At 42.3% G+C, this 25685-nt stretch overlaps 1 protein-coding gene across 6 annotated transcripts in view; it reads left to right on the forward strand.

The window, feature by feature from the left end:
- RNF17 (ring finger protein 17) overlaps nucleotides 1-25685 on the forward strand; it is a 241496-nt gene that overhangs the window by 76317 nt on the left and 139494 nt on the right. For 5 of the 6 annotated variants that reach the window (XM_043530141.1, XM_043530127.1, XM_043530136.1 and 2 more), the window contains 5 exons: nucleotides 4867-5038; nucleotides 5658-5734; nucleotides 10399-10473; nucleotides 14799-15085; nucleotides 24227-24307. In XM_043530141.1, coding sequence (XP_043386076.1) covers nucleotides 4867-5038; nucleotides 5658-5734; nucleotides 10399-10473; nucleotides 14799-15085; nucleotides 24227-24307 — 692 coding nt within the window. The remainder of the gene's footprint in view (nucleotides 1-4866; nucleotides 5039-5657; nucleotides 5735-10398; nucleotides 10474-14798; nucleotides 15086-24226; nucleotides 24308-25685) is intronic. The other variant, XM_043530132.1, reaches the window with a different exon arrangement.

Genomic DNA, 25685 nt, shown 5'->3' on the forward strand with positions numbered 1-25685 from the left:
AACCATAGATAAGTTGGTGATAAGAACCAGCAGATTACAAAAAGAGGTAATTGATGAAAAAATTGCCCGGCTTGTTTATGCAACAACAAACTCTCCTTTCTGTATGATTGAGAACCCACGCTTCATTAACATGGTTGAGTCATTAAGACCAGGATACAGTCCACCCAACAGAGGAGATGTTGCAGCAAATTGCAGGATAAAGTGTATGAAAGAGAAATTGAGCAGTGTGCAAAAGATCTAGAGGGTGAAATTGTTAACCTAAGTCTCGATGGGTGGAGCAGTGTCCACAATGATCCTGTTGTATGTGCTTGTGTGACAACAGAAAAAGGGAATGTATTCCTTACAGAAACAATTGATACATCAGGAAATGCACACAGAGCAGAATACTTACAAGGAGTAGCAGTAAAAGCTAGAGCAAACTGAGAAAAAAAATTCAGATGTCTAGTATGCAGCTTGACTGTCATAGACAATGCTGCAAATGTATCCAAGATGAGAAGAAATTATTTAGAAGAGAGTGAAGAGAGTCCGAAGCTAGTAACATACAGTTGCAGTGCTCATTTGATGTACCTCCCAGCCAAAGACTTCAGTGTTCCAGAAATAAAGGCTAATGTTGCTGAAATTGAAAAATACTTCTGTAACAACCACTTTGCAGCAGCTGCTCTGAAAAAAGTGGGAGGAACCAAGCTAAGTCTCCCACAAGACATGCGATGTAACTCAGTAGTGGACTGTTTTGAGCACTGTATCAAGAACTGGCCTAATCTGACAACGGTTTGTGAACGAAATTGTGAAAAAATAGATGGCACTGTCACAGCCAAAGTTCTCAACATTGGGCTTCAGAGAAATGTTGAACACATGTTGAGTACCCTGAAGCCTATTTCTGTAGCCTTCAACAAAATGCAGGGAAATCGCTGTTTTATTTCTAACGCTGTTGAAATCTGGAAGGAACTGAGTGAGATCTTCAAAAGAGACATATGCAATGACAGAGTTAAATTACAAGAGTTAAAAAAACGAATGGGACAAGCGCTATCGCCAGCTGGTTTTCTTGCACATATTCTCAGTACTCGGTACCAGGGTCAAACCTTTGCTGCTGCTGAAGAAGAGGAATTGACTATGATATAGACATCCAGCAATCATCCCTCCATAATGCAACTGTAATAAACTTCAGAGCTAAGGATGAACCATTCAAGAAATATGTTTGCTGATGATGTTTTAAAGAAAGTCCCACCAGTGAACTGGTGAATGTCACTTAAGCACTTGGATTCAGAGACTGTTGAAGTGATAATCTCACTTTTAACAGCAGTAGCTTCTTCTCCCAGTGTAGAAAGACTATTTTCTTCCTTTGGACTAAACCATTCCAAAGAAAAAGCAGGAAAGCTTGTTGTTCTTTTCCAGATTATGAACAAACAGGAAAACGAAGGTGAAGACGACTGAGTTAGCTGCAGAAGCCAGTATTTTAAGTTTCTCGTGTTGACTTGGCTGACATAGTCTATTTAATTTTTGTTTCTTTTAAAAAAAAATTTCATTAACTATTTTAGTTAAAAATTTTAACAAACTTGATTTTAAAAAACTTGAATGTTTAACTAAATTCAAAAATTCATATGCTTGTTTTGTTAAAATACTATGTTTGCTGTTGAAGAAAAAAATCCAGAATACGTAACATTGTTGTTTTAGTTAAATAAAACAATTTAAATATCTGTCTGGTGGTGATCTCCTAATACAGCATGGCAAGAAAATCCTCCAAATATTAGTGATTAACCTGTTGAATTGGAGATAGTTCACCTCCCAATGACTTCATAAATGTCTGCTTCAGTTACCTTTGGTAAATGAAATAACCAAACAATCATTCATTTTCTGATATAGCTGTAAAACTAATCTTAAAAGTTTTCAAAATAAATGAGGGTTGGCCTCATTCTGAACGTGGCAAAGTCAACCATAGCCCCCCCTCAAAGAATAGAGTTCATCGGAGCCCTCCTACACTCTGCTCCGGCCAGGGCTTTTCTTCCGGAATCTTGTTTCCTCACCATGAGCGCCATCCTAGAGGATTTCAAAAGATTCCCCACCACTATAGCACTGAATTGCCTAATATTGCTTGGGCACATGGCTGCTTGCACGTATGTGGTACAGCATTCCAGGCTGCGGCTCAGTCCCCTTCAGGCTTGGCTAGCCCGAGTTTACAGGCCGAACAGAGACCACCTAGACTGGTCACACTCATTCTTCAGGTCCACAAGTCCCTCTGGTGGTGGCTCAACCCATGAACAGTATGTACAGGAATACCCTTCTCCAAACCTCAGCCATCGCTATCACTAGTCATAGATGTGTTGGTGATGGAATGGGGAGCACACCTAGGCGGACTCAGGACTCAAGGTCTCTGGTCCCAGGCAGAATTTCCGCTGCACATCAATGTCCGGGAACTGCGTGCCGTGTGCCTCGCTTGCCAGACGTTTGAAACCCATCTACAGAGCAGATGTGTATTGGTAGTGACAGACGGTACCATAGTGATGTTCTATATAAACAGATAGGGTGGTGCTTGCTCTTCTACTCTCTGTCAAGAAGCCCTCAGGCTGTGGGACTTCTGCATCACACACTTGATACACTTGGAGGTGTTGTATCTTCCGGGCTCGCAGAACAAACTGGCCAGTCACTTCAGCAGGTCCTTTCGTGGCCATGAGTGGTCTCTCCACCCAGATGTCGTGTTCAGTGCTTTCCAAAGGTGAGGATCTCCCCTGATAGACCTGTTCGTAACATGGCGCAACAGGAAGTGTCGGCAATTTTGCTCCTTCCTGAATCACAGCCCAGGCTCGCTGGTGGATGTCTTTCTTCTTTCGTGGAAGGGGCACCTGCTGTATGTATTCCCGCCTTTCCCAGTCATCCACAAAGTTCTCTTCAAGGTCCAATGAGAGAAAGCATTGCTAATCTTGATAGCACCAGCGTGGCCACATCATCGCTGGTTCACTACGCTGCTAGACTTGTCAGTGGACATGCTTATAACTCTGCCCCTGGTTCCGGACCTGATCACGCAGACCATGGCTGCCTCCAGCACCCCAACCTAGAGTCTCTCCACCTTACAGTATGGAAACTCCATGGCTCAACCCGTTGGAGCTTGCATGCTCAGACTCGGTTAGGGAGGTAGTCCTTGGAAGCAGAAACCTTTCCACTTGCTCTGGGGCTGGAGCACCCATGGGGAAAAATTGGTGGGTGCTCTGCACCCACCGGCAGCCAAGCTCCCCACCCCAGTTCGCCTCTGCCTCCTCCTCCTCCCCTGAGCATGCTGTCCCTGCTTCTCCGAGCGCTTGCCGCCAGCTGTTTCACGGTGTAACAAGTTCCGGGAGGGTGGGGGGAGGAGCGGGAACACAGCACGTTCAGGGGAGGAGGTGGGGAAGAGGCAGGGCCAGGATTTGGGGAAGGGGTCCACCAGGAGTAGGGAGGGGGCGGAGTTGCGTCGGGGATTTTGGGGAAGGGGTTGGAATGGGGGTGGGGCGGGGCTGGAGTTGGGGCGGGGCGGGGCTGGGGGGCACGAGCACCCACCAGCACCAGGAGAAGTTGGCGCCTATGTCACACAGCAGGCTAGAGATGATGCTGCATTTGGCAGAGCGATGCTTCAGTCTGTGTCTCTGTGAACTCCGACCCCTCTTCCTAGGGAGTGCTTGGCAGTCACCTACTTAGAATCAACATAGCAGTCACTTGAAGAAGAAAAAACGGTTACCTACCTTTCATAACTATTATTCTTCAAGATATGTTGCTCATGTTCATTCTAAGACCCACCTGCCTCCCCTCTGTTGGAGTACTGGGCAAGAAGGAACTGAAGAGGCGGCAGGTTGGAAGGGACCTATATATACTGCCATAAAGGCATTACTCTAGGGGCTCCACAGCCAACCCTGATGGGTACGCTAGGGGGAAAAACCTTCTGCTGACTCTGCACACAGTGCTCACACACCTACTTGGAATGGACATGAGCAACGCATCTCGAAGAACAACACTTATGAAAGGGAGGTAACTCTTTTTTCCCACTTCCATAGCCTTCCTCAAGAATATTCCAGTCACAGAAATATGCAAAGAAGTGACTTGGACATCTGCTCATACATTTATTGAGTATTATGCAGTCACACACGACTCAGCATCCGATGCCATATTGACTCCTCTGTCTTATCCTCAATATTAGACTCAACTCCGAAGCCCCATTCCTCCATTAGGAGTACTGCTGTAGAGTCATTTTGAGTGGAGCACCCATAGGGACGCTACTGAAAGAAGAAAGGGTTACTCACCTTGTACAGTAACTGTGGTTCTTTGAGATGTGTGACCCTGTGGGTGCTCCACTTTCCGTACTCCTCCCCTCTGCTTCAGAGCACTTAACAATGAGCTCTGTGGTAGAGAAAGAAATGAGGGCGTTTCACTCATGCAGCCCTATATAGCCCTCGGGCAGAGAACGAGACGGGGAGAGCACATGTGCAGGCCGAATGGACACTGCTTCCTAAAATCTCCGATCTGAGGCACAGGGATGCGAATACAACTAGAGTTGAGCTCCCACAGGGCAACGCATCTCGAAGACCCACACTTACTGTACAAGGTGAGTAATCTTCCTTTTTTTTTTGTTTGTTTTTTCTCCAGAGATGGCCCCTGCTAAATAAATAACTCTTTTTAATGATTTTACTATAGTTCACATTAATTCACTCAACTTCTGGCTTCTAGCACATTTTGCTGATGCTGGCATACTAGGAAAATCCAACTCCAGTGTGAAAGTAGCCAGTTTATTTGTGGCAGGGTTGTGACACAATTATGCTTACAGCTTTAGTTCAGTCTGTACTATTGCAATGCTTAGGGATTACTAAATTCTGAAATATAATCTTTCATTTTGTGTTTCTAATATAGGAAAAGGAAGTTGCATATAGAATTAGTGAAGAACACAGATAATTATGTAGCCAACATCATAAAAGCTAAGCAGTACATTGAAGAGAAGAGAAACAACTTGAATGGCGCCATGAGGCTAGCAAAGGAGTTAAAAATGACACCCTCGTTAAGACCCTGTTGTGATTTGAATCAGGTAGTTAAATTAATCCACTGTAAAATTTTCTTTCAGTGGATTAGCCAGACTCAGTTTCTTTTACGTTTTTACTCTTCTGGCTGAAAGTTTTAGGCTGTTACTGTGATCCATCTTCCTGTTTGTTAATATTTCAAGATTAAGTTTGTTACAGTAAAACATTTTATATATTTTTTTCAGAAGTCTGAACTTGATTCTTTAAACCATGTCTCATTATGGCCTTGTAGTTTGTATGTGGTTCATTTAAGTTCCCCATTATTTTTAGTTGCCTCTGATCTCCCAGTATTGTGCAACCAATTTATTTTTCCTAATCTGGAGGCCAGTAGTATAACCCAAATAGTATTTTTGTATTCTTGCAGCCGGGGCTTTGTATCCACACAGATTCAACTGTGGACGTCTCCATTTTATCAGGTGCCTGTTTAGGTTAGGCAGGCTTAAATTAAGTTGCTTGCTCACCGTTCTGGTTCAGAATAAAATTATTTATTTCTTAAATTTTATGTGCAAGTGAAGTATCGTGTGCTGATTGTCCAATACTGGAGACTGTTATCCCTGATACAGGATCTGTTCATGTATCTGATGTTTATGTAATAGAAAATAAAATTGCTCTTTTTTTAAATTTGAGGTTATTCATAACTTAAAGTTGACAGTTGAGGGTGAACTCTCGAGGGTGGATACTTTGAAGGAAAGAACATCTCTAAGGTAAATTATTCAAGCCTGAGTTACAGTAGAAGGTAAAAACTGTGACACAATGGTATTTATGCATCTAAAGTAGTAAACTGATACTCTTATTTTTAATAAGTTTAATACAAATTAAGATAATCAGAAATAGAAGAAATGGACTTGTCTTGAGTAATTTGTGTGACTTATGTGATAGATATGAAAAAATGTCCAATAGCACCAGTTTGAATCATTTTTCTGAAATAAGCAAATAGAAAAGTACATGTGAAATCGATGTATTAAAAACCTATGAAATTGACTTTACTGTTCTGTAAACACAGAAGTGTTTGCATTTCAAAAGATATAAGCAAACTTTCACCCTGTGTAACACATAAATAGGGCTGTCAAGCAATTAAAAAAATTAGTAGCCATTAATCGCACTGCTAAACAATAATAAAATACCATTATTGAAATATTTTTGGATGTTTTCTACATTTTCAAATATATTGATTGCAATTACAACACAAAATACAAAATGTACAGTGCTTAACTTTATTTATTTTTGATTACAAGTATTTGCACTGTAAAAAAACCAAAAGTAATAGTATTTTTCATTTCACCTAATACAAGTACTGTGGTGCAATCTCTTTATCATGAAAGTAAACTTAAAAGTTATAGAATTATTTACAAAAAACACTGCATTCAAAAATAAAACAATGTAAAATTTTAGAGCCTGCAAGTCCACTCAGTCCTACTTCTTGTACAGCCAATCGCTCAGACAAACAAGTTTGTTTACATTTGCAGGAGATAATGCTGCTGCTTCTTGTTTACAATGTCACCTGAAAGTGAGAACAGGCATTCTGATGGCACTGTTGTAGCTGGTGTTGCAAGGTATTTACGTGCCAGATGTGCTAAAGATTCATATGTCCCTTCGTGATTCAACCACCATTCCAGAGGACATGCTTCCATGCGGATGACGCTCGTTAAAAAATAATGCGTTAATTAAATTTGTGACTGAACTCCTTGGGGGAGAATTGTATGTCCCCTGCTCTGTTCTACCCACATTCTGACATATATTTCATGTTATAGCAGTCTCAGCTGATGACCCAGCACATGTTCATTTTAAGAATACTGTCACTGAAGACTGACAAAACACAAAGAAGGCACCAATGTGACATTTCTAAAGATGGCTACCGCAGTAGATTCAAGATTTAAGAATCTGAAGTGCCTTCCAAAATCTGAGAGGGACAAGGTGTGGAGCGTGGACCCTAACCCAAACCACCAAAAAAGAAAATCAACCTTCTGCTGGTGGCATCTGACACAGACAATGAAAATGAATATGCGTCGGTCCACACTGCTTTGGATTGTTATTGAGCGGAACCCGTCATCAGCATGGACGCATGTCCCCTGGAATGGTGGTTGAATCATGAAGGGACATATGAATCTTTAGCACATCTGGCACGTAAATACCTTGCAACATTGTCTGCATCAGATGCCAACAGCAGAAGGCTGATTTTCTTTTTTGGTGGTTCGGGTTCTGTAGTTTCCACGTTGGAGTGTTGCTCTTTTAAGACTTCTGAAAGCGCGCTCCACACGTCGTCCCTCTCAGATTTCGGAAGGCACTTCAGATTCTTAAACCTTGGATCGAGTGCTTTAGCTATCTTTAGAAATCTCACATCGGTGCCTTCTTTGTGTTTTGTCAATCTTCAGTGACAGTGTTCTTAAAATGAACATCATGTGCTGAGTCATCATTCGAGACTGCTAAAACATTAAATATATGGCAGAATGTGGGAAAAACAGAGCAGGAGACATACAGTTCTCCCCCAAGGAGTTCAGTTACAAATTTAATTAACGCACTATTTTTTAATGAGGGTCATCAGCATGGAAGCATGTCCTCTGGAATGATGGCTGAAACATGAAGGGGCATATGAATATTTACCATATTTGGCACGTAAATACCTCGCAGTGCTGGTTACAAAAGTGCCAATCCAATGCCTGTTCTCACTGTCTGATATTGTAAATAAGAAGAGGGCAGCATTAACTCCTGTAAATGTAAACAAACTTCTTTGTCTTAGCGATTGGCTGAAAAAGAAGTAGGACTGAGTGGAACAACCCAGGGAATTACAGACCAGTCAGCTTAACTTCTGTACCTGGAAGGATAATGGAGCAAATAATTAAGCAATCAGTTTGCAAACATCTAGAAGATAATAAGGTGATAAGTAACAGTCAACATGGATTTGTCATAAACAAATCCCATCAAACCAACCTGATAGCTCTCTTTGACAGGGTAACAAGCCTTGTGGATTGGGAGGAGGGGAAGTAGTAGACATGGTATATCCTGACTTTAGTAAAGCTTTTGATACTGTCTCGCATGACTTCTCATAAACTAGGAAATGGAGCCTAGATGGAGCTGCTATAAGGTGGGTGCAAATTGGTTGGAAAACCATTCCAGAGAGTAGTTATCAATGGTTCACAGTCATGCTGGAAGGGCATAACAAGTGGGATACTCCAGGGATCAGTTCTGGGTCCAGTTCTGTTCAATATCTTCATCAGTGATTTAGATAATGACAGAGAGATTACACTTATAAAGTTTGCGGATGATACCAAGCTGGGAAGGGGTTTCAAGTGCTTTGGGGGGTAGGATTAAAATTCAAAATGATCTGGACAAACTGGAGAAATGGTCTGAAGCAAATAGGGTGAAATTCAATAAAGACAAATGCAAAGTACTCTATTTAGGAAGGAACAATCAGTTGCACACGTACAAAATGGGAATTAACTGCTTAGGAAGGAGTACTGTGGGAAGGGATCTGGGGGTCATAGTGGACAACAAGCTAAATACGAGTCAACAGTGCAACGCTGTTGCAAAAGAAGTGAACATCATTCTGGGATATATTAGCAGAAGTGTAGTAAGCAAGACACGAGAAGTAATTCTTCTTCTGCCCTGCTCCACACTGATCAGGCCTCATCTGGAGTATTGTGTCCGGTTCTGGGCACCACATTTCAGGAAGGATGTGGACAAATTGGAGAGAGTCTAGAGAAGAGCGACAAAAATGATGAAAGGTCTAGCAAACTTGACCTATGAGGGAAGATTGAAAAAATTGGGTTTGCTTAGTCTTGAAAAGAGAAGAGTGAGGGGGGACATACCTTTTCAAGTACGTAAAATGTTGTTACGAGGAGGAAGAAAAAATGGTGTTCTTAACCTCTGAGGATAGGACGAGAAGCAATGGGCTTAAATTGCAGCAAGGGAGGTGTAGGTTGGACATTAGGAAAAACTTCCCAACAGTCAGGGTGGTTAAGCGCTGGAATGAATTGCCTGGGAAGGTTGTAGAGTGTCCATCATTGGAGATTTTTAAGAGCAGGTTAGACAAACTCCTATCAGGGATGGTCTAGATAATACTTAGTCCTGCCATGAGTGCCGGGCACTGGACTAGATGACCTCTCTAGGTCCCGTCCAGTTCTATGATTCTATGACTTGTAGGCTCTGAAGTTTTACATTGTTTTGTTTTTGAGTGCAGTTATGTAACGATGAAGAGATTGCACTACAGTACTTGTATGGGATTAATTGAAAAATACTATTTCGTTTATCATTTTTACAGTGCAAATATTTGTAATAAAAAATGATACACACTTTGATTTCAGTTACAACACCGAATACAATATATATGAAAATGTAGAAAAACATCCAAAATATTAAATAATTTCAATTGGTATTCTATTAACAGTGCGATTGAAACTGCGATTAATTACAATTAATTTTTTTATCACGATTTTTTAAGTTAATCACATGAGTTAACTGCGATTGACAGCCCTAATAAATAATAATCAAGTAGTAATACACTGTATAAAAGTGAGTAACTTAAATTTTTTTTCCAATCAAATGTCCACTCTTCTGCCCCTCGTGTATGCTGGGCTCCCACACGGGCTGCTCAAGATGAAATCTCAGTGGCCCCTGGCCATGAATTTTCTAACAGAAGTACAAGCAAATAATACGCAACTCCAACTTAAAGCTGGTACAGCTTCAGAGCCACAGTCCTGACTGTCGCATCTTTATTTGGGTGCTGCTGTCCCTCTCTTGATCAAGAAAATAGTCAGAAATCTTTATTTTCAGTTCTGTTAGCCTACTTCCTGCTATATGATAGGAATCAGATTTTGAGAGCTCTGAGACTAGCCAGAAAATTGAATATAAAAACTTTGAGATTTTTTTTTCCCTGTATTAATTTGTCAATTTTGATTTGGCAGGAGGTGGCTTCATTTTGATGTAAGCCAGAAACAAAGAAAGATTTAAATACTTGGGCTTTGAGTACACTTTAGTTCCTGAGGATTGTTATTGGAGAATATAATTTATATTTTCACTACCCTAAGGATTATTTGTGGAGCAGTGTTAGGCATTGATATAGAAACTCACCAAATAGATGCAGAAGTAGTAAAGGAATGCTCGGAAATCAGATTATACCACATAATATATTTATGTGTAAAGGTGAATGAGCAACCAAGTCTACCATTAGAGAGCTGTCATCAGTGTGTTAGTCATTGGTAATTTTTCTTGGCTAAAACTGGAGAAATGGAAAACTGAATTGATCTCTGTTTCTTCACATTGCTTCAGACCCTATAGGACTTCACTAATTAGTTAATATAATATTTGTGAATTGTCAGATTGATTTAAACCTTTGGGTGACCTCCCTGATATCATTCTTCTTTTACTTTAGATTTCTCATGAACTGTGATGAAATTACCTCTGTGTTCAAAAACATAGGGAAGATTGAATTGGAAATACCTGCAAAGTAAGCATTTTCTTTTTTTTTTTTTAAGTAAAGAAAACTAGTGCAGTGATTTATGCAGTTTTCTTACTGCTGAGCAATTTACAAACACCTCTAGCAAAGGTCTACATGTATGCTTACTGATTTTAAAACTAGAATGTACAGTTGTAGCAAGAGATCTTAAGTCAGTATTTCAGTCTTTCTTGTTTGATTCAGATAAGAAGCAGGACTTCAGAATAGGTTAAAACTACTTATTGGCGGATTGGGTACCATTGGGTATATTGGTATAAGGTGCCTTTACCATTGGAATTTCTTTATGCTAAACATTATACCAACCTCAAGTTACAGAAAGGGGTGGAATAATAGGGATGTCAGTACTTCCAGTAAATGAAAATTACTCTGAGTAAATGTAAACCCATTTGTAAAGTTAATAGCAAATACTAAAATATTCAGTAATACATCTTTTGAGGATAAACTCTGATTATGAGGTAACAGAAAAATCAATATAGATTAAACATAAATGACACATTTTCTTATTGGAAAACAACTATTGTTTCTATTTTATTGAGCCTCTTTGCTTTCACTTGCTCAAACAGGTTTTTGACAAATGACTATAAATTATGATGATTTATAGTATATCAAATTGATGGACTGTTTGTAGTGGAGTGCCACAGGTGTCAGTATTTGGATAATCACTGCCATCAGTAGTCTGAAAAAGGGGGCATAGAGCATTCTAACGTGTAGATAATGTTTGGGAAATGTTAAAAAGTCCAGTGAGGAGAGAGAAGAAACTCTAAAGAGGGACTTAGAGAGGCTAGGAGTGTAAGGCCATATCCCCATACCAGTCTTTAAGCCAAACTATGCATTGAAATCAGTGAATAGTTTTGTTTAAAAACTGATGGCATATTGAGGCCCATAGGTAGGGGGGGAAAACTTAGATTCAACCTGGAAAAATTCAATACACCAAGGAAAAACCCTGATATGCTTGGAGATAGAAACTTAAAGAGCAGTGAAGTTAATAGAGATAGAGGATGAAAGTATATAGCAAAGTATATATGGCTTTACTCTGGGGTCATTCTGCGCCAAAAAATAAAAATTCTGTGCACAATATTTAAAATTCTGCATATTTTATTTGTCAAAATAACACTGCATAATCATGCCAGTTTCAAATATTTTGGTAATTTACTTCAAAATACCTGTCAGCTGCCAGGAACCGTCTAGCTCCCTCTCCCCAGCAGTGTCGTCTTTGTGCGAGCTGGATTCTGCTTGGTCCAGTGGCCTCTAGTGGCAGCTAGCAGCACTGCAGCCCATTTCTTTTGCGGGGGAAGGAAAATCTGTGTGCACAACGTTAATTTCTGCAAAATTCTGCATTGTGCAAAGGCACAGAATTCCCTCAGGAGTAGGGCTTGGAGCAGCCAGAACAGGCATAGCATCAGAGACAGTAGCCCTCTGTAAATCTTTGAAACCTACTCTGTAATGCTGCATTATTTGATCTGGACATGGCTGCAAATGAAGACAGATGCAGGGATGGATTTTAAGCGGCAAGCTGCAACTGTATTAAATGATGCACGGGGATCAGTGCTTCATGTCCTATCAACCATATTTTCTCATAGTAGGCATTTTAAATGGTTCCAGTGTACGGTTACAAGGCTTCTACCATATAACCCATAATCCAGGGTAGACTCTGCTTAGTCTACCCCTAAGACTCATAGAAGATTAGGGTTGGAAGAGATCTCAGGAGGTCATGTAGTCCAACCTCCTGCTGAAAGCAGGACCAACACCAAATAAATCAGTAGTAGGATTCAGACTCAGTTTGCTCATCTGAATCCTACTACTCCCCCACCCATGGAAGGAGGACAGGACACTAAAAGGTTAGGACGTCGTCCCCACATCCCACAAGCACAAGGCCCATCAGCAAAATCGCAGGCCTTCTGGGAACCATTCTTTTTAATTTCATTAGAATCCAGCCACAAGTTGTGACAAAACTAACATTCCTACTAAATACTACCACATATTATGAAATCCTATTCCTGTTTAACCTAACTGTGCCTCCAAGATGCTGCAAAGCAGGGGAAAAACCCATCAGGCCTATGCTAATATGGCCCCAATGGAAAGAAAAAATATTTCTTGACCCCAAAATAGGTGATTGGTCAGACCTGCAGCTTCTGCAAGACAGCTGTGAAACTACAGTTACAGGGAGAGGGAGTAGGGCTGCTGAAATAAAGTAAAAAAAGGTTCCATGTATCCTGGGCTAGGGGCTAAATTTGTGGAAGAGGAGAGTGACAGACCAATTAGCTCCCTTCCTCCCCAGCTGGCCAGTGAGTGGATAAAGCCTCTGTAGGGGGAGTGGCCACCCTTGTGACCCCAGTGAGTGCTCTACTTCCCCTTTCTACTGGGGCTGTCCTAATTTCTGCCTGTCTCATCAAGTTTTCAACTTGTTGAGGTAGGTGGGTTTCGTTCCTGGCACCTCAACACCAGAAGGATGAGGGAGGGAGTTCAAAGAAAAGCAACAGTGATTAAGAAAGGAATTAGTTTTCGAGGAAATATTTAAAAGAATCGAATGTGTTCTAGTATAGGTTGAGCACGTGTGTTGGTGTGAAGGCAGATGAGGAGAAAATATTTGAAGGGTGTAAACAGCATGCAGAAAGAAGAATGATTTAGGTATCACAGCAGGAATGAACTAAAGAAAAGAAAAATGTTTGAATGTTGGGAAAATTCCATCAGTCAGGTACTGTCTTGCCCAGTTATCCCAGGAGTATTAGGTCTGTCTTACACTGGGAATTTGCGTCTATTCTAGCCAGCTTTAATACATAACTAGTGCAGACAACAAGTATAAACCAGGAAAACTACAATTTGCACAAGTGAAACTTTATTTCTGCTTGAATCAAGGTAATGTGCTTTTGTGTAAAATGTGGCTTTCCTTTTCCAGACTTACATGCGGTGCAGTTATATGGGGACCTGGCCATCGATTGCAGGAATTGGGATGAGTTCCTAGTGGAGACAGGGCAGAATGAAGAATAATCTCTTAAGGAAAATGACAGGTTTCAGAGTAGCAGCCGTGTTAGTCTGTATTCGCAAAAAGAAAAGGAGTACTTGTGGCACCTTAGAGATTAACAAATTTATTTGAGTATAAGCTTTCGTGAGCTACAGCTCACTTCATCGGATGCATTCAGTGAAGTGAGCTGTAGCTCACAAAAGCTTATACTCAAAGAAATTTTTCTAAGGTGCCACAAGTACTCCTTTTTCTTTTTAAGGAAAATGGTAGCAACCCTATTTCTGAGATATTTATAACTAGATTGGGCAGACCTCTCAAATATATGTTCTAGGAAAAATCTTCTAATGATGTAGAGTTGGACTAAATAATCTAATACTTTTTTCTTCCACGTGTTTAATATGTGTTACTAGGTTTGGCAGAATTCGATTATTTATAATTTTGACAGGTAATATCAATACTTATTTTTAAGCATTATTTTAGATATTTTATCAATTTAAATTTTCCACAATTACAGGAAATTACACAGGTATGTCAAAAATAGGGGAGGGTCAGATAATTTAATGACCGTATACACTGAGATTTTAAAAAGTTTAAAGCTTCATGACTGTTAAAACACAAATTGACATCACATGTAAAAATATACAAAGTAAATATTTTTTAAATAAAACTCCAATAAGTTCTCAATCAGCATTGTAAATTTTAATTATTGTTGATGGAAATATTTTTTGTAGGTTTGTGTGTATGGTGAAATTTGACATTTACCACATTTAACGATAAAAATAGAATCTTTCCAAGCCTGTGTATTACTATTATTCTGAGCATTTTAGGAAAGAACATTGTGAACATAAACTCTTCACTGCTAGATTCAACAGTGAGGAAAAATAAGTATAACTTACTTTTTTCTGAGGCTAGCAGGGATCTTCTGCAGGGGGTAGAGATTTTAGGGTCTGTTCCGGTCTGAAGAGCTATAGATCTTGGGGGCATTCTGCTATATAAAGCCTAGATCTATCTTCCACAGTTTTTTGGGGAGTAAGACAGTGTTGGTCATATTAGGGATTTGTTTGTTTGGGATCAGTGGTTGGCATGAGGGGGATTTCCTCCCTATTTTTGTCTTGAGAACATTGTTGCTCCATTGCTTTATGATTTGAACCTTTAATGGATGTTAAGGGTATCTTGAACTTTTTGGAAGATTGCTTTTTATGTTTTTGTTTAAATTAAAAAAAATTTTTTTTGTTCTTGAGAATAAGTCCCAGTATTTTTTCATGGAATCGTGATTTTTTAAAATAAAATTCTGCTTTACTGGTACCCTTCTGTGAAATGAAACCTGAATAAATTAATATATTTCTCCAAATAGATGTTGCCCTGGAGATGATGGACAAAGCATTCTCATGGTCAGTAGTCCAGGAGAAGTATCAGACTGTGACACTTATTTGTCGGTAGAAAAGAATAAATTTACACCACTTGTCAGAGGTAATGAAGCAGAGACTCTTATACAGCAAGAACTTGATATGCATACAGAAGTGAAAAATGTCCAGCTTTACAAATTAATTACCACACCCTCTCAAAGTATTCTGACTTTACCCCAAACGATGTCCGGTCCTGATGTCATAATTGAAGAAATCATGGAAGATGACCAGGAAAGTGAGTTGCTTAAATTTGTAAATTTGAACATATGAATTTAATATCTTTTAAACTAGTGTGTTTCTCAAGACTAGCACTCCCTTTTAGCACTCCCTTTGCTTCATTTTTTTTGTTGCTTTTTCTGTAGCTGGAATTTTTCCATTCAAGGTTCTGATCAGGATGGGTTCTTGGTCTTGATGGTTTCCATTGACTACTTGAGTCATATCCTTTAGAGTCTGGGTCTCTGGTTTCTGGAGATTCATCCTCCTGGCCTTTTCCCCCAGGTCAGTCTGGGCCTTCATTCAGGCCAGTGTCTTGCTTTAACCAGTAACAGATTTAAGTCTCTCAAGTGATTGATTGCAGATATGTATTCACCTGAGTGTGCGCGTGCTTTGTGCATTGAAGCGAGGGAACTTTGCCTCACAGTACTTGTAGGGGTGGCCCTGAGTCCTCTGGTCCATAGCTCCTCCCATGGTTATTTAAGGGCAGTACCATCCCCAACACCCCTCAGTTCCTTCTCAGTACCCAGGGCTTCAGTTGGAACTTTCTGTGTGGTATTTCACTGCACGCTTTCTGTGTGACGATGTTCTGGGATTTTGCTGTATATTGTAGTAAGCCGTTAGTTATAGTAGTACCTTTAGGTTTAGTTAGTAGTTAAGTAGATTGGGATGCCTTCACCAGGTTTTGAACACTGCCCATTATGTGGGGTGCTTATCTCTAATAGTGACCCCCATTTTTGGAGTTTATTGTGCCTTGGGGAGGGGTATATTAAGGAAAGGTGCTCTATCTGTAAATTCAAAAAGAGAACGCAGGTGGCAAGAGATTTTCACCTTATGGAGCATGCCACGAGACCTGGTTCAACACTGGGGACCTCCACAGATCATCTGATCCCAGAGAGACCTTCTGAGCTGGCATGAAATGTTGTTCCAGGCCCAAAGTTGAATATCTCTTAGGAGGAAGAGGGATTATTCTTCTTTTGGTCCTCTGAGGAAAAGGTCTCCAAAAGATGGACCAGAGCTATTCCATGGCTCTGAGAGAGTCCTCCTCTTTTTCTAAGAGGAATGCAGACTGGCACCGTGATTAGTTGGGCACACAAGATAGAATTAGGCCATCTAACCCCTCTCTAGACCCGAGTTGATATTATTTGGACCCCGTACCATCAATTCCGGTACCATCCATGGGATGTCCATTGAGTCTGGTACTGACAGCATTGGTGTCGCCACTGACTGTCTATGCCAATGGCAACCAGGCAGCATTGGACCTTCTCTGCCTCTCCAGTAATTCAGGGCCATTCAACTGCCATGGCTGCTTCTGCTGTGTCCTAATCGCTACCGGATATAGTTCAGAGTTGTCTCTGTCATCAGCCCCGTTGTCGGCACTACCCAATGCTCAGAATGCCGACTTGAGGTCTGCTTCCCCCTCAGTACTGAGGGGCCCGTTGGTGCAGATGCTGTCTTCGGCACCAATGATGACACATCTGCAGGATCAGTTCCAGGCCCAGCTTTGGTACCTACATCTGTTCTGATGCCTACTGGGAGTGCGATGCCCCTTCTCGTATTCAAGGTGTCTTCTACTCTACCATCCTCACTACTGATGTGTCCTGCGTATGGGCATTCAGATGAGGCTGGTTGTTTTTGCTTGCTCCATCTGGGGTGGCTTCTGCATTACCATCGGACGACATCCAGGGTTCAGTGAGATTGAAGACATTTTCTCCCTCAGCATTGCTTTCGAGCACAGCTCCCAAAAGTTTTTTGAGAGCTCCTGTGGATCGCCATTGGAACCAAGATTGGCACCACTCCTGCAGGAGGCATAGGAGTGTGTACTGACCACCAGTGCCCTATCCTTGTCCTCTGTGGCCTCCTTGAAATCCTTGGGACATTCTTTGATAGGCAAGGTCCTGGTCCTCAGTCCAGGGCAAAGTCTCCAATCCTGCCCGTAGTGTCCCCTCTTGAGCCACCTACATTGCAGAAAGAGACTGAGGTTGCTCTCTCTGAAATGGTTCAGTCTGAACTGTGCTTGCAGGGGCAAGTGCTCCAGCAAGAGGCTCCACTGGCCCTGCTCCCTTCCTCTTCCTCCTCACTGGATGATTCTGTGGTGCCAGATTTCTTTTTTTCCTGTGCTTAAGAATTTTAAGTCTTATCAGGATCTCCTGAGATGGATGGCTATGACCTTGGATATTCAGGCTGAGTTGGTTCAGGAGAATACCCATAGGTTGGTGGACATCCTCCAGGTGTTAGCCCCAGCGAGAGTAACTGTCCCTATAAAAGAAGTGCTTTTGAAACTTACAAAAACCTTGTGGCATACGTCAGCTTCTTAACCATCCACAGCAAAGTGTACTGATAGTATTCTATCTGTGTAGGCTTTTGAGTGCCTCTACATACATCCAATCCCTAATTCTCCAGGTGTAGTGGTAGAAAATGTTAGATTATGGCAGGGGAGATTAAAGTCCCATGCTTAAGGACAGAGTATACAAGGCTAGATTTGATGGGGAGAAAAAATTTATTCAATCTTGTTACAAATGCACATTATGAATAGGCAGGCACTGTTGTCTAAATATCACTTTAATTGGGAAGCTATGTCCAGATTTACTGACAACTTGTCAGCATCCTCCAGGGAAGAGTTTAAGGGTGTTCTCGTGGAAGGCCGTCTGGTGGTCAAGACATCGTTGCCAAGACATCGGCATTGGGCATGCCAGATAATTCTCCCAGTATTGTGGCTTCAATTGTAACTGCAGCCTTGTGGCAGCAGAACTTTGCCATAACCCTTGAGGTCCAACAGAACATAAAGGATTTACCTTTAGATGGATGGGATTTATTTTCTGGGAAAACCTGAGAAAACACTATATCAGGGATCGGCAACTTTTGTCATGCAGCCCGCCAGGGAAACGCCACCTACGCCTCAGACTCGTTTATCCTTCTTCCCAGAGCCATGTAGTCTATCGCGCAGGGATTGGCAACCTTTGGCACATGGTCCTTCAGGGAAAGCCCCTGGCAGTCCGTGCCAGTTTTACCTGCCGCGTCCACAGATTTGGTCGATTGCAGCTCCCACTGGCTGCGGGTCGCCATCCCAGGCCAATGGGGGCTGCAAGAAGGGCGACCAGCACATCCGTTGGCCCACGCCGCTTCCCGCAACCCCCATTGGCCTGGAGCAGTGAACTCCGGCCAGTGGGAGTGCGATCGGCAGAACCCGCGGACATGGCAGGTAAACAAACCGTCCCCGCCCGCCAGGGGCTTTCCCTGGCGGGCCATGTGCCAAAGATTGCCAGTCTCTGTGCTATAGACTACATGGCTCTGGGAAGAAGGATAAAGGAGTTTGAGGCGCAAGTGGTATTCTCATCCATCCTCCCTGTGGAAGGAAAGGGCCTGGCTAGAGACCATTAAATTGTGGAAGTCAACGAATGGCTATGCAGGTGGTGTCAGAGAGAAGGCTTTGGATTCTTTGACCATGGGATGGTGTTCCAAGAAGGATTGCTAGGCAGAGACGGGCTCCACCTAACGAAGAGAGGGAAGAGCATCTTCGCAAGCAGGCTGGCTAACCTAGTGAGGAGGGCTTTAAACTAGGTTCACCGGGGGAAGAAGACCAAAGCCCTGAGATAAGTGAGGAAGTGGGATACCAGGAGGAAGCATGAGCAGGAGAGTGCAAGAGGGGAGGACTTCTGCCTCATACTGAGAAAGCAGGACAATCAGTGAGTTATCTTAAGTGCCTATACATGAATGCAGGAAGATTGGGAAACAAGCAGGGAGAACTGGAAGTCCTGGCAAAGTCAAGGAATTATGCTGTGATTGGATCAACAGAGACTTGGTGGGATAACTCACATGACTGGAGTACTGTCATGGATGGATATAAACAGTTAAGGAAGGACAGGCACGGCAGAAAAGGTGGGGGGGAGTTGCATTGTATGTAAGAGAGCAGTATGACTGCTCAGAGCTCCAGTGTGAAACTGCAGAAAAACCTGAGAGTCTCTGGATTAAGTTTAGAAGTGTGAGCAACAAGGATGATATCGTGGTGGGAATCTGGTATAGACTACCAGACCAGGGGGATGAGGTGGACAAGACTTTCTTCAGGAAACTAACAGAAGTTACTAGATCACAGCCCCTGGTTCTCATGGGGGACTTCAGTCACCTCGATATCTGCTGGGAGAGCAATACAGCGGTGCACGAACAATCCAAGAAGTTTTTGGAAAGTGTAGGGGACAATTTCATGGTGCAAGTGCTGGAGGAACCAACTAGGGGCAGAGCTCTTCTTGACCTGCTGCTCACAAACCGGGAAGAATTAGTAGGGGAAGCAAAAGTGGATGGGAACCTGGGAGGCAGTGACCATGAGATGGACGAGTTCAGGATCCTGACACAAGGAAGAAAGGAAGCAGAATACGGACCCTGGACTTCAGAAAAGCAGACTTTGACTCCCTCAGGGAATTGATGGGCAGGATCCCCTGGGAGAATAACATGAGGGGGAAAGGAGTCCAGGAGAGCTGGCTGTATTTTAAAGAATCCTTATTGAGGTTGCAGGAACAAACCATCCCGATGTGTAGAAAGAATAGTAAATATGGCAGGCGACCAAGCTGGCTGAACAGTGAAATCCTTGCTGATCTTAAACACAAAAAAGAAGCTTACAAGAAGTGGAAGATTGGACAAATGACCAGGGAGGAAAATAAAAATATTGCTCGGGGATGCAGGAGTGAAATCAGGACGGCCAATCACACCTGGAGTTGCAGCTAGCAAGAGATATTGAGAGTAACAAGAAGGGTTTCTTCAGGTACGTTAGCAACAAGAAGGTGGTCAAGGAAAGTGTGGGCCCGGCCCATTACTGAATGGGGGAGGCAACCTAATGACAGAGGATGTGGAAAAAGCTTTTTTCACCTCTGTCTTCATGAAGAAGGTCAGCTCCTAGACTACTGCACTGGGCAGCACAGCCTGGGGAAGAGGTGACCAGCCCTCTGTGGAGAAAGAAGTGGTTCAGGACTGTTTAGAAAGCTGGACGAGCACAAGTCCAGGGGCTTGGATGCGCTGCATCCGAGAGTGCTAAAGGAGCTGGCAGATGTGATTGCAGAGCCATTGGCCATTATCTTTGAAAACTCATGGCGATCGGGCTAGGTCCCGGATGACTGGAAAAAGGCTAATGTAGCGCCCATCTTTAAAAAAGGGAAGAAGGAAGATCTGGGGAACTACAGGCTAGTCAGCCTCGCCTCAGTCCCTGGAAAAATCATGGAGCAGGTCCTCAAGTAATCAATTTGGAAGCACTTAGAGGAGAGGAAGGTGATGAGGAACAGTCAGCATGGGTTCACCAAGAGCAAGTCATGCCTGACTAACCTAATTGCCTTCTATGACGAGATAACTGGCTCTGAATGAGGGGAAAGCAGTAGACGTGTTATTCCTTGACTTTAGCAAAGCTCTTGATACGGTCTCCCACAGTATTCTTGCCAGCAAGTTAAAGAAGTCTGGGCTGGATGAATGGACTAAAGGTGGATGGAAAGCTGGCTAGATCATTAGGCTCAACAGGTAGTGATCAATGGCTCCATGTCTGGTTGGCAGCCGGTATCAAGCGGAGTGCCCCAAGGGTCGGTCCTGGGGCTGGTTTTGTTCAATATCTTCATAAATGATCTGGAGGATGGTGTGGATTGCACCCTCAGCAAGTTTGCAGATGACCCCAAACTGGGAGGAGTGGTAGATATGCTGGAGGATGGGGATAGAATACAGAGGGACCTAGACAAATTAGAGGATTGGGCCAAAAGAAATCTGATGAGATTCAACAAGGACAAATGCAGAGTCCTGCAGTTAGGACGGAAGAATCCCATGCACTGCTACAGGCTGGGGACCGAGTGGCTAGGCAGCAGTTCTGCAGAAAAGGACCTGGGGGTTACGGTGGATGAGAAGCTGTATATGAGTCAACAGCTTGCCCTTGCTGCCAAGAAGGCTAACGGCATTTTGGGCTGTATAAGTAGAGGCATTGCCAGCAGATCGAGGGACGTGATCATTCCCCTCTATTCGGCATTGGTGAGGCCTCATCTGAAGTACTGTGTCCAGTTTTGGGCCCCACACTAGAAGAAGGATGTGGAATTGGAAAGCGTCCAGCAGAGGGCACCAAAAATGATTAGGGGACTGGAGCACGTGACTTATGAGGAGAGGCTGAGGGAACTGGGATTATTTAGTCTGCAGAAAAGAAGAATGAGGGGGGATTTGATAGCTGCATTCAACTACCTGAAAGGGGGTTCCAAAGAGGATGGCTCTAGACTGTTCTCAATGGTAGCAGATGACAGAACGAGGAGTAATGGTCTCAAGTTGCAATGGGGGAGGTTTAGATTGGATATTAGGAAAAACTTTTTCACTAAGAGGGTGGTGAAACACTGGAATGCGTTACCTAGGGAGGTGGTAGAATCTCCTTCCTTAGAGGTTTTTAAGGTCAGGCTTGACAAAGCCCTGGCTGGGATGATTTAACTGGGAATTGGTCCTGCTTCGAGCAGGGGGTTGGACTAGATGACCTCCTGAGGTTTCTTCCAACCCTGATATTCTCTGATGCTACATTCTTTTAAGGATTCCCATGGTACATTGCGTTCACTGGGAGTTTATACCCTAGCCATAAAGAGATGTCATTATGGAAGTCGTCAATAAAAGCAGCAATACTGCCTGCAATGATGCTTCCAGCAGTCATCCTGCTGCGCTAGGCAGCAAGACGTCTGCAGGAAAGGGCATAAGTCACAGAGGAGGGTGCCTTCTCGGTCCAATATTAACCAGCCAGCCTGTCCTCTGCCAGCTTCGAGTATGCAGTCATTTTGACTTACGTATTGAGAGCCGCATTCCAATCATGGAGTTCCTGACTCATCTCCAGAGTTTGGAGATGGGCTTGTCTTGCTTCTACAGTGCTTGGGAATCAATAACCATGGACAAATTGGGTGCTAAGCACATTGGGAGCAGATTATGCCATTCAATTTCTGTCCATTTGCCCCCATCCCACCCTCCTACATTGTCCCTTTTCAGGGACTCTTTCATGAGGTCCTGCTCCTTCAGTAGGGTCCGCAGACGTCTGTGTCTGTCCTTATGCTCTCATCCTTCAACTATGATATGTATATACCCGAAATTGTTAGGTCATGTAGCCACATGCACTTACATGTTCTACCATGCAAGATTGTGTCTTTGTCCTCTTCTGGGCTAGTTGAAAGAGGTGGTTCCTTTCTGGGACTTTAGTACTGTGCTGGCTACCCTTATGGGGTCTCTGAGCCCCTGACAACCTGTTCTATCTCATCTGAGCCAGCAGGTGGCCTTTCTTGTTGCTATAACATTTGCAAGGAGAATAAATGAGCTGCAGGCCTTAATGGCAAATTTCAAAGACAAAGTGACCCTAAGGCTGCATACAGAATTTTTGTCGAATGTAGAACTGCTAAACCACCTTAACCAGATAATATACTGGTCTGTTTTATTCTTAAGCTGCATTCAAGCACAGATGAGGAGCACCTTCATATGTTGGATGTGAGAGGATGTGTGGTGTTATTTGGTGAGGACTGAACCATTGTGTTCCATCACCTTGACTTTTTGTTTCCTGTGCAGATTGCCTGGAAGGTCGGGCAGTCTCTCCATGCACTATTTCCAGTTGGATAACTGTCCTGCATTATGCCGCTCATGGATTAGCTCATATTACTCCTCCACAGCGGTGTCGGGGTCATTTGACGAGAACCCAAGCAACGTTGATCACGTTCCTCAGTGATGTTTCAATATTGGGTATTTGCAGGGCTGCTACATGGTCTTCTCTATATACTTCTACTAAGTACTGTGGTATTATGGCTGAGTCTACATCAGATGCAAACATTGGGAAGGTGGTTCCGCAGTCGTTCTTTAGATTCCAGACTCTACCTCCTATGGTTTGTGAGTCACCTGAGTAGAATACACATTTGCACCCTACCTGTACTGTAACTGTTCTTTTGATGTGGCTGCAGACTTGTATTCCATGGCCCTGCATCCCCTTTCCATCGGCGTCTCAAATATTGACCTTCAATGAGAAGGAACTGAGGGGAGTTGGGTGTTGCTGCCCTTAAATTGTCATGTTGAAGGGATATGGGCCAGAGAGTGTGAGCACCATCCCTACTGGTCCTGGAAGGCAAAGTTCTTTGCTGCACTGTACACACGCACACACCTTAGTGGCATACGTGTTTGCACCCAAATCTCGAAGAACAACAAGTAGCTAACAATCTTTTCTTATGTGAACCATATGTTGGCTTGTTGAAAGCCTCCTGTTGCTGATTCCAGATTTGTTAACTGTTCTGCACTAAAATGTGTAGGACAGATTTTTTCCTACTTCAGCACAATTCCTGAAGCTGTCTAGTTATTTTCAGATTATTCTTCTTCCTCTTGCCTTCTCTCAAGTTTCCTTACTCTAAAGCTGAACAGGAAGATATGGAAAAGATCTTTTTTTTTTTTTCTTTGACTTTTCTTATGACTGTTTGATACCCTTCAGCATATTTCACTTAAGCTGCTACCACAACTTAATTAACCTTTGCACCCTGTAAATATTTTAGCTATTCCTGTGCTCACACTGGTTGCACTCATTTTGTTTACAACCCCTTTTGGGAAGGGGATTGCAATCCCTTCCTTTGATTGGGTGCTCAAGCCTGTTAGGAAGACAAGCAGTTGTGAGTTAAGATCAGAGTTAGTGTACTGTTTACTCTGAGACACATCAGAGTAATTGTCACCACTAAACAATTTTCATATGTCTTTATTTATTAAATAAGTTGATAGTGGAAGATGTTGGTAAGTACACTTTACCGAGAGATGCTTTTGCCATGTCTTTAGAATCCAATTGCAGTCTCGTGGACCCAGCAGCAAAGTGTCTTGTGTCCAAACAGCTTGGTCTGAGAATAATTATGTGAGCAATAATGTACCACAAGGGGATGGTGGTGGTTATATCTGATAACTGTATGACTCCAGAACATGGATGTATGATACCAAACCTAAGTGGTATAAACTTCATAATGAATACAGGTGTCTAAAATAACATCTTCAAGAAATATAGCAGCTTTGACAAAAAGTTTCTGTAACGAGTCGTCCTGATCCTGTGGTGTTATACAGTATCCTTGCACATTCAGGCTAGTGCATTCTTAGCTAGTAATTATTCCACTGTCTCCATCAGTTATATCTAATTATATTAAACTCTCTCTTTTTAAAAAAAAAAAAGCACATTCCACAGAATATCTTAAAGATACACACAGGAAAAATCTTTCCCAGAAAAAGTGGATACCTTTTGGACAAAGAGCAGGTAAGTGTCGCTCCTCTGGTAACGTTTCCTTGATAGTCTTTAAAGAATATGTCATGTTTAACCAGTATTCTTGATGTTTGTTGATACTGGAATGGACAAAGATCGTAATGTTGGAAAAATGAGATTGTGACTTTTTAGGGCTGGTGTTTTTGTTTTCATTTTCGAAAAATCTCCTTCTCTGAAGTCTGAATAATGATTTTACGGGGTTTTAAGCAAGCAAACTATTTCAACCCAGTGAGAGACGAGGATGATCAGGACTGCTGTTCTTTCCCCAACATAAGAATCCTTGTCCATTCTAGTTCATAATCTTTCAGACTAAAAATTTGTGTGTAGCTTGTGTAAAAAATATTATTTTATAAATTAACAATGTACTTAAAAGGGAAATCACTTTCTAACCTGTGGCACAAACAAGTCACTGCTGTCTTGGTTTACTTAAATTGTGGTTCTTCTTCGAGTGCTTGCTCGTGTCCATTCTATGTTAGATGTGTGCATGCTGCTTTCACTGTTGCTAGAGATTTTTCCCTTAATGGTAAGGGCTGACTCTAGTACCTATGAAAAGGACTATACTTAATCTTCCTAATCACCTAGGGTAAGTTGATTTTTCAAAAATGAATGGCATGTAAACCAACATAGTGCTCTTTTTCTAACTCTGTGTATAGTTACAGTGCTTTGGCTATTGTTCATAGCTTTCTCAAGTTGCAGCAGAGTGAAAGTGGACCAGAGTTGTTTTAGTTTCCCCTGCTAATGTGAAATTTGTAGGCAACAGTGACAAGAATCAGATCATCTTCACTAAGCTGCCGATTCCAAAACTAGAGCAGCAGTAAAGGAAGGCACTAGAATTATTAGTTAGAAGCCTTAATATTTATCAGACACCACCCAAATGGAAGCTACAGAAAATGTCCAAGGATATCACATTGGTTGAGATTCCAGTGCTCTCTGCTTTCTCAGTAGCTGATAGGGTATTTGGCTCCTTGTGTCGGTGTTGCCCAAGGACAGTGAGGCCCCTCTTCTTAGTTCAGTCCTCTGTTTGAATTTTTTTTAAATCAGGTATCTATCTCTGATTTAAAATCAGGTATATAGCTCAGTTTGAGCAAGCAGATGTGCGTGGATGTGTGTGAATTGATATGACAGAGATTTTGAGGAAAGAAGTAATTTAGATTGTAAATTCTTTGGTGCAGGGACCTTTTTATGTGTTTATACAGCACCTAGCACAGTGGAGCCCTGATTCATGATTGGAGCCCTTACGTATTAGCACAGTACAAGTAATAACTAGTAATAAATAAATCCTAGACACAGAAAATATAGGGGGAAAAGTAGAGAACAGTGTAGGAAAAGAAAGATAAATGGATTCAAAGTGTGAAAGGGATGAAAAGAGGAA

This window comes from Chelonia mydas, chromosome 1 (genome assembly GCF_015237465.2).
Source record: "Chelonia mydas isolate rCheMyd1 chromosome 1, rCheMyd1.pri.v2, whole genome shotgun sequence".
NCBI lineage: Eukaryota > Metazoa > Chordata > Testudines > Cheloniidae > Chelonia > Chelonia mydas.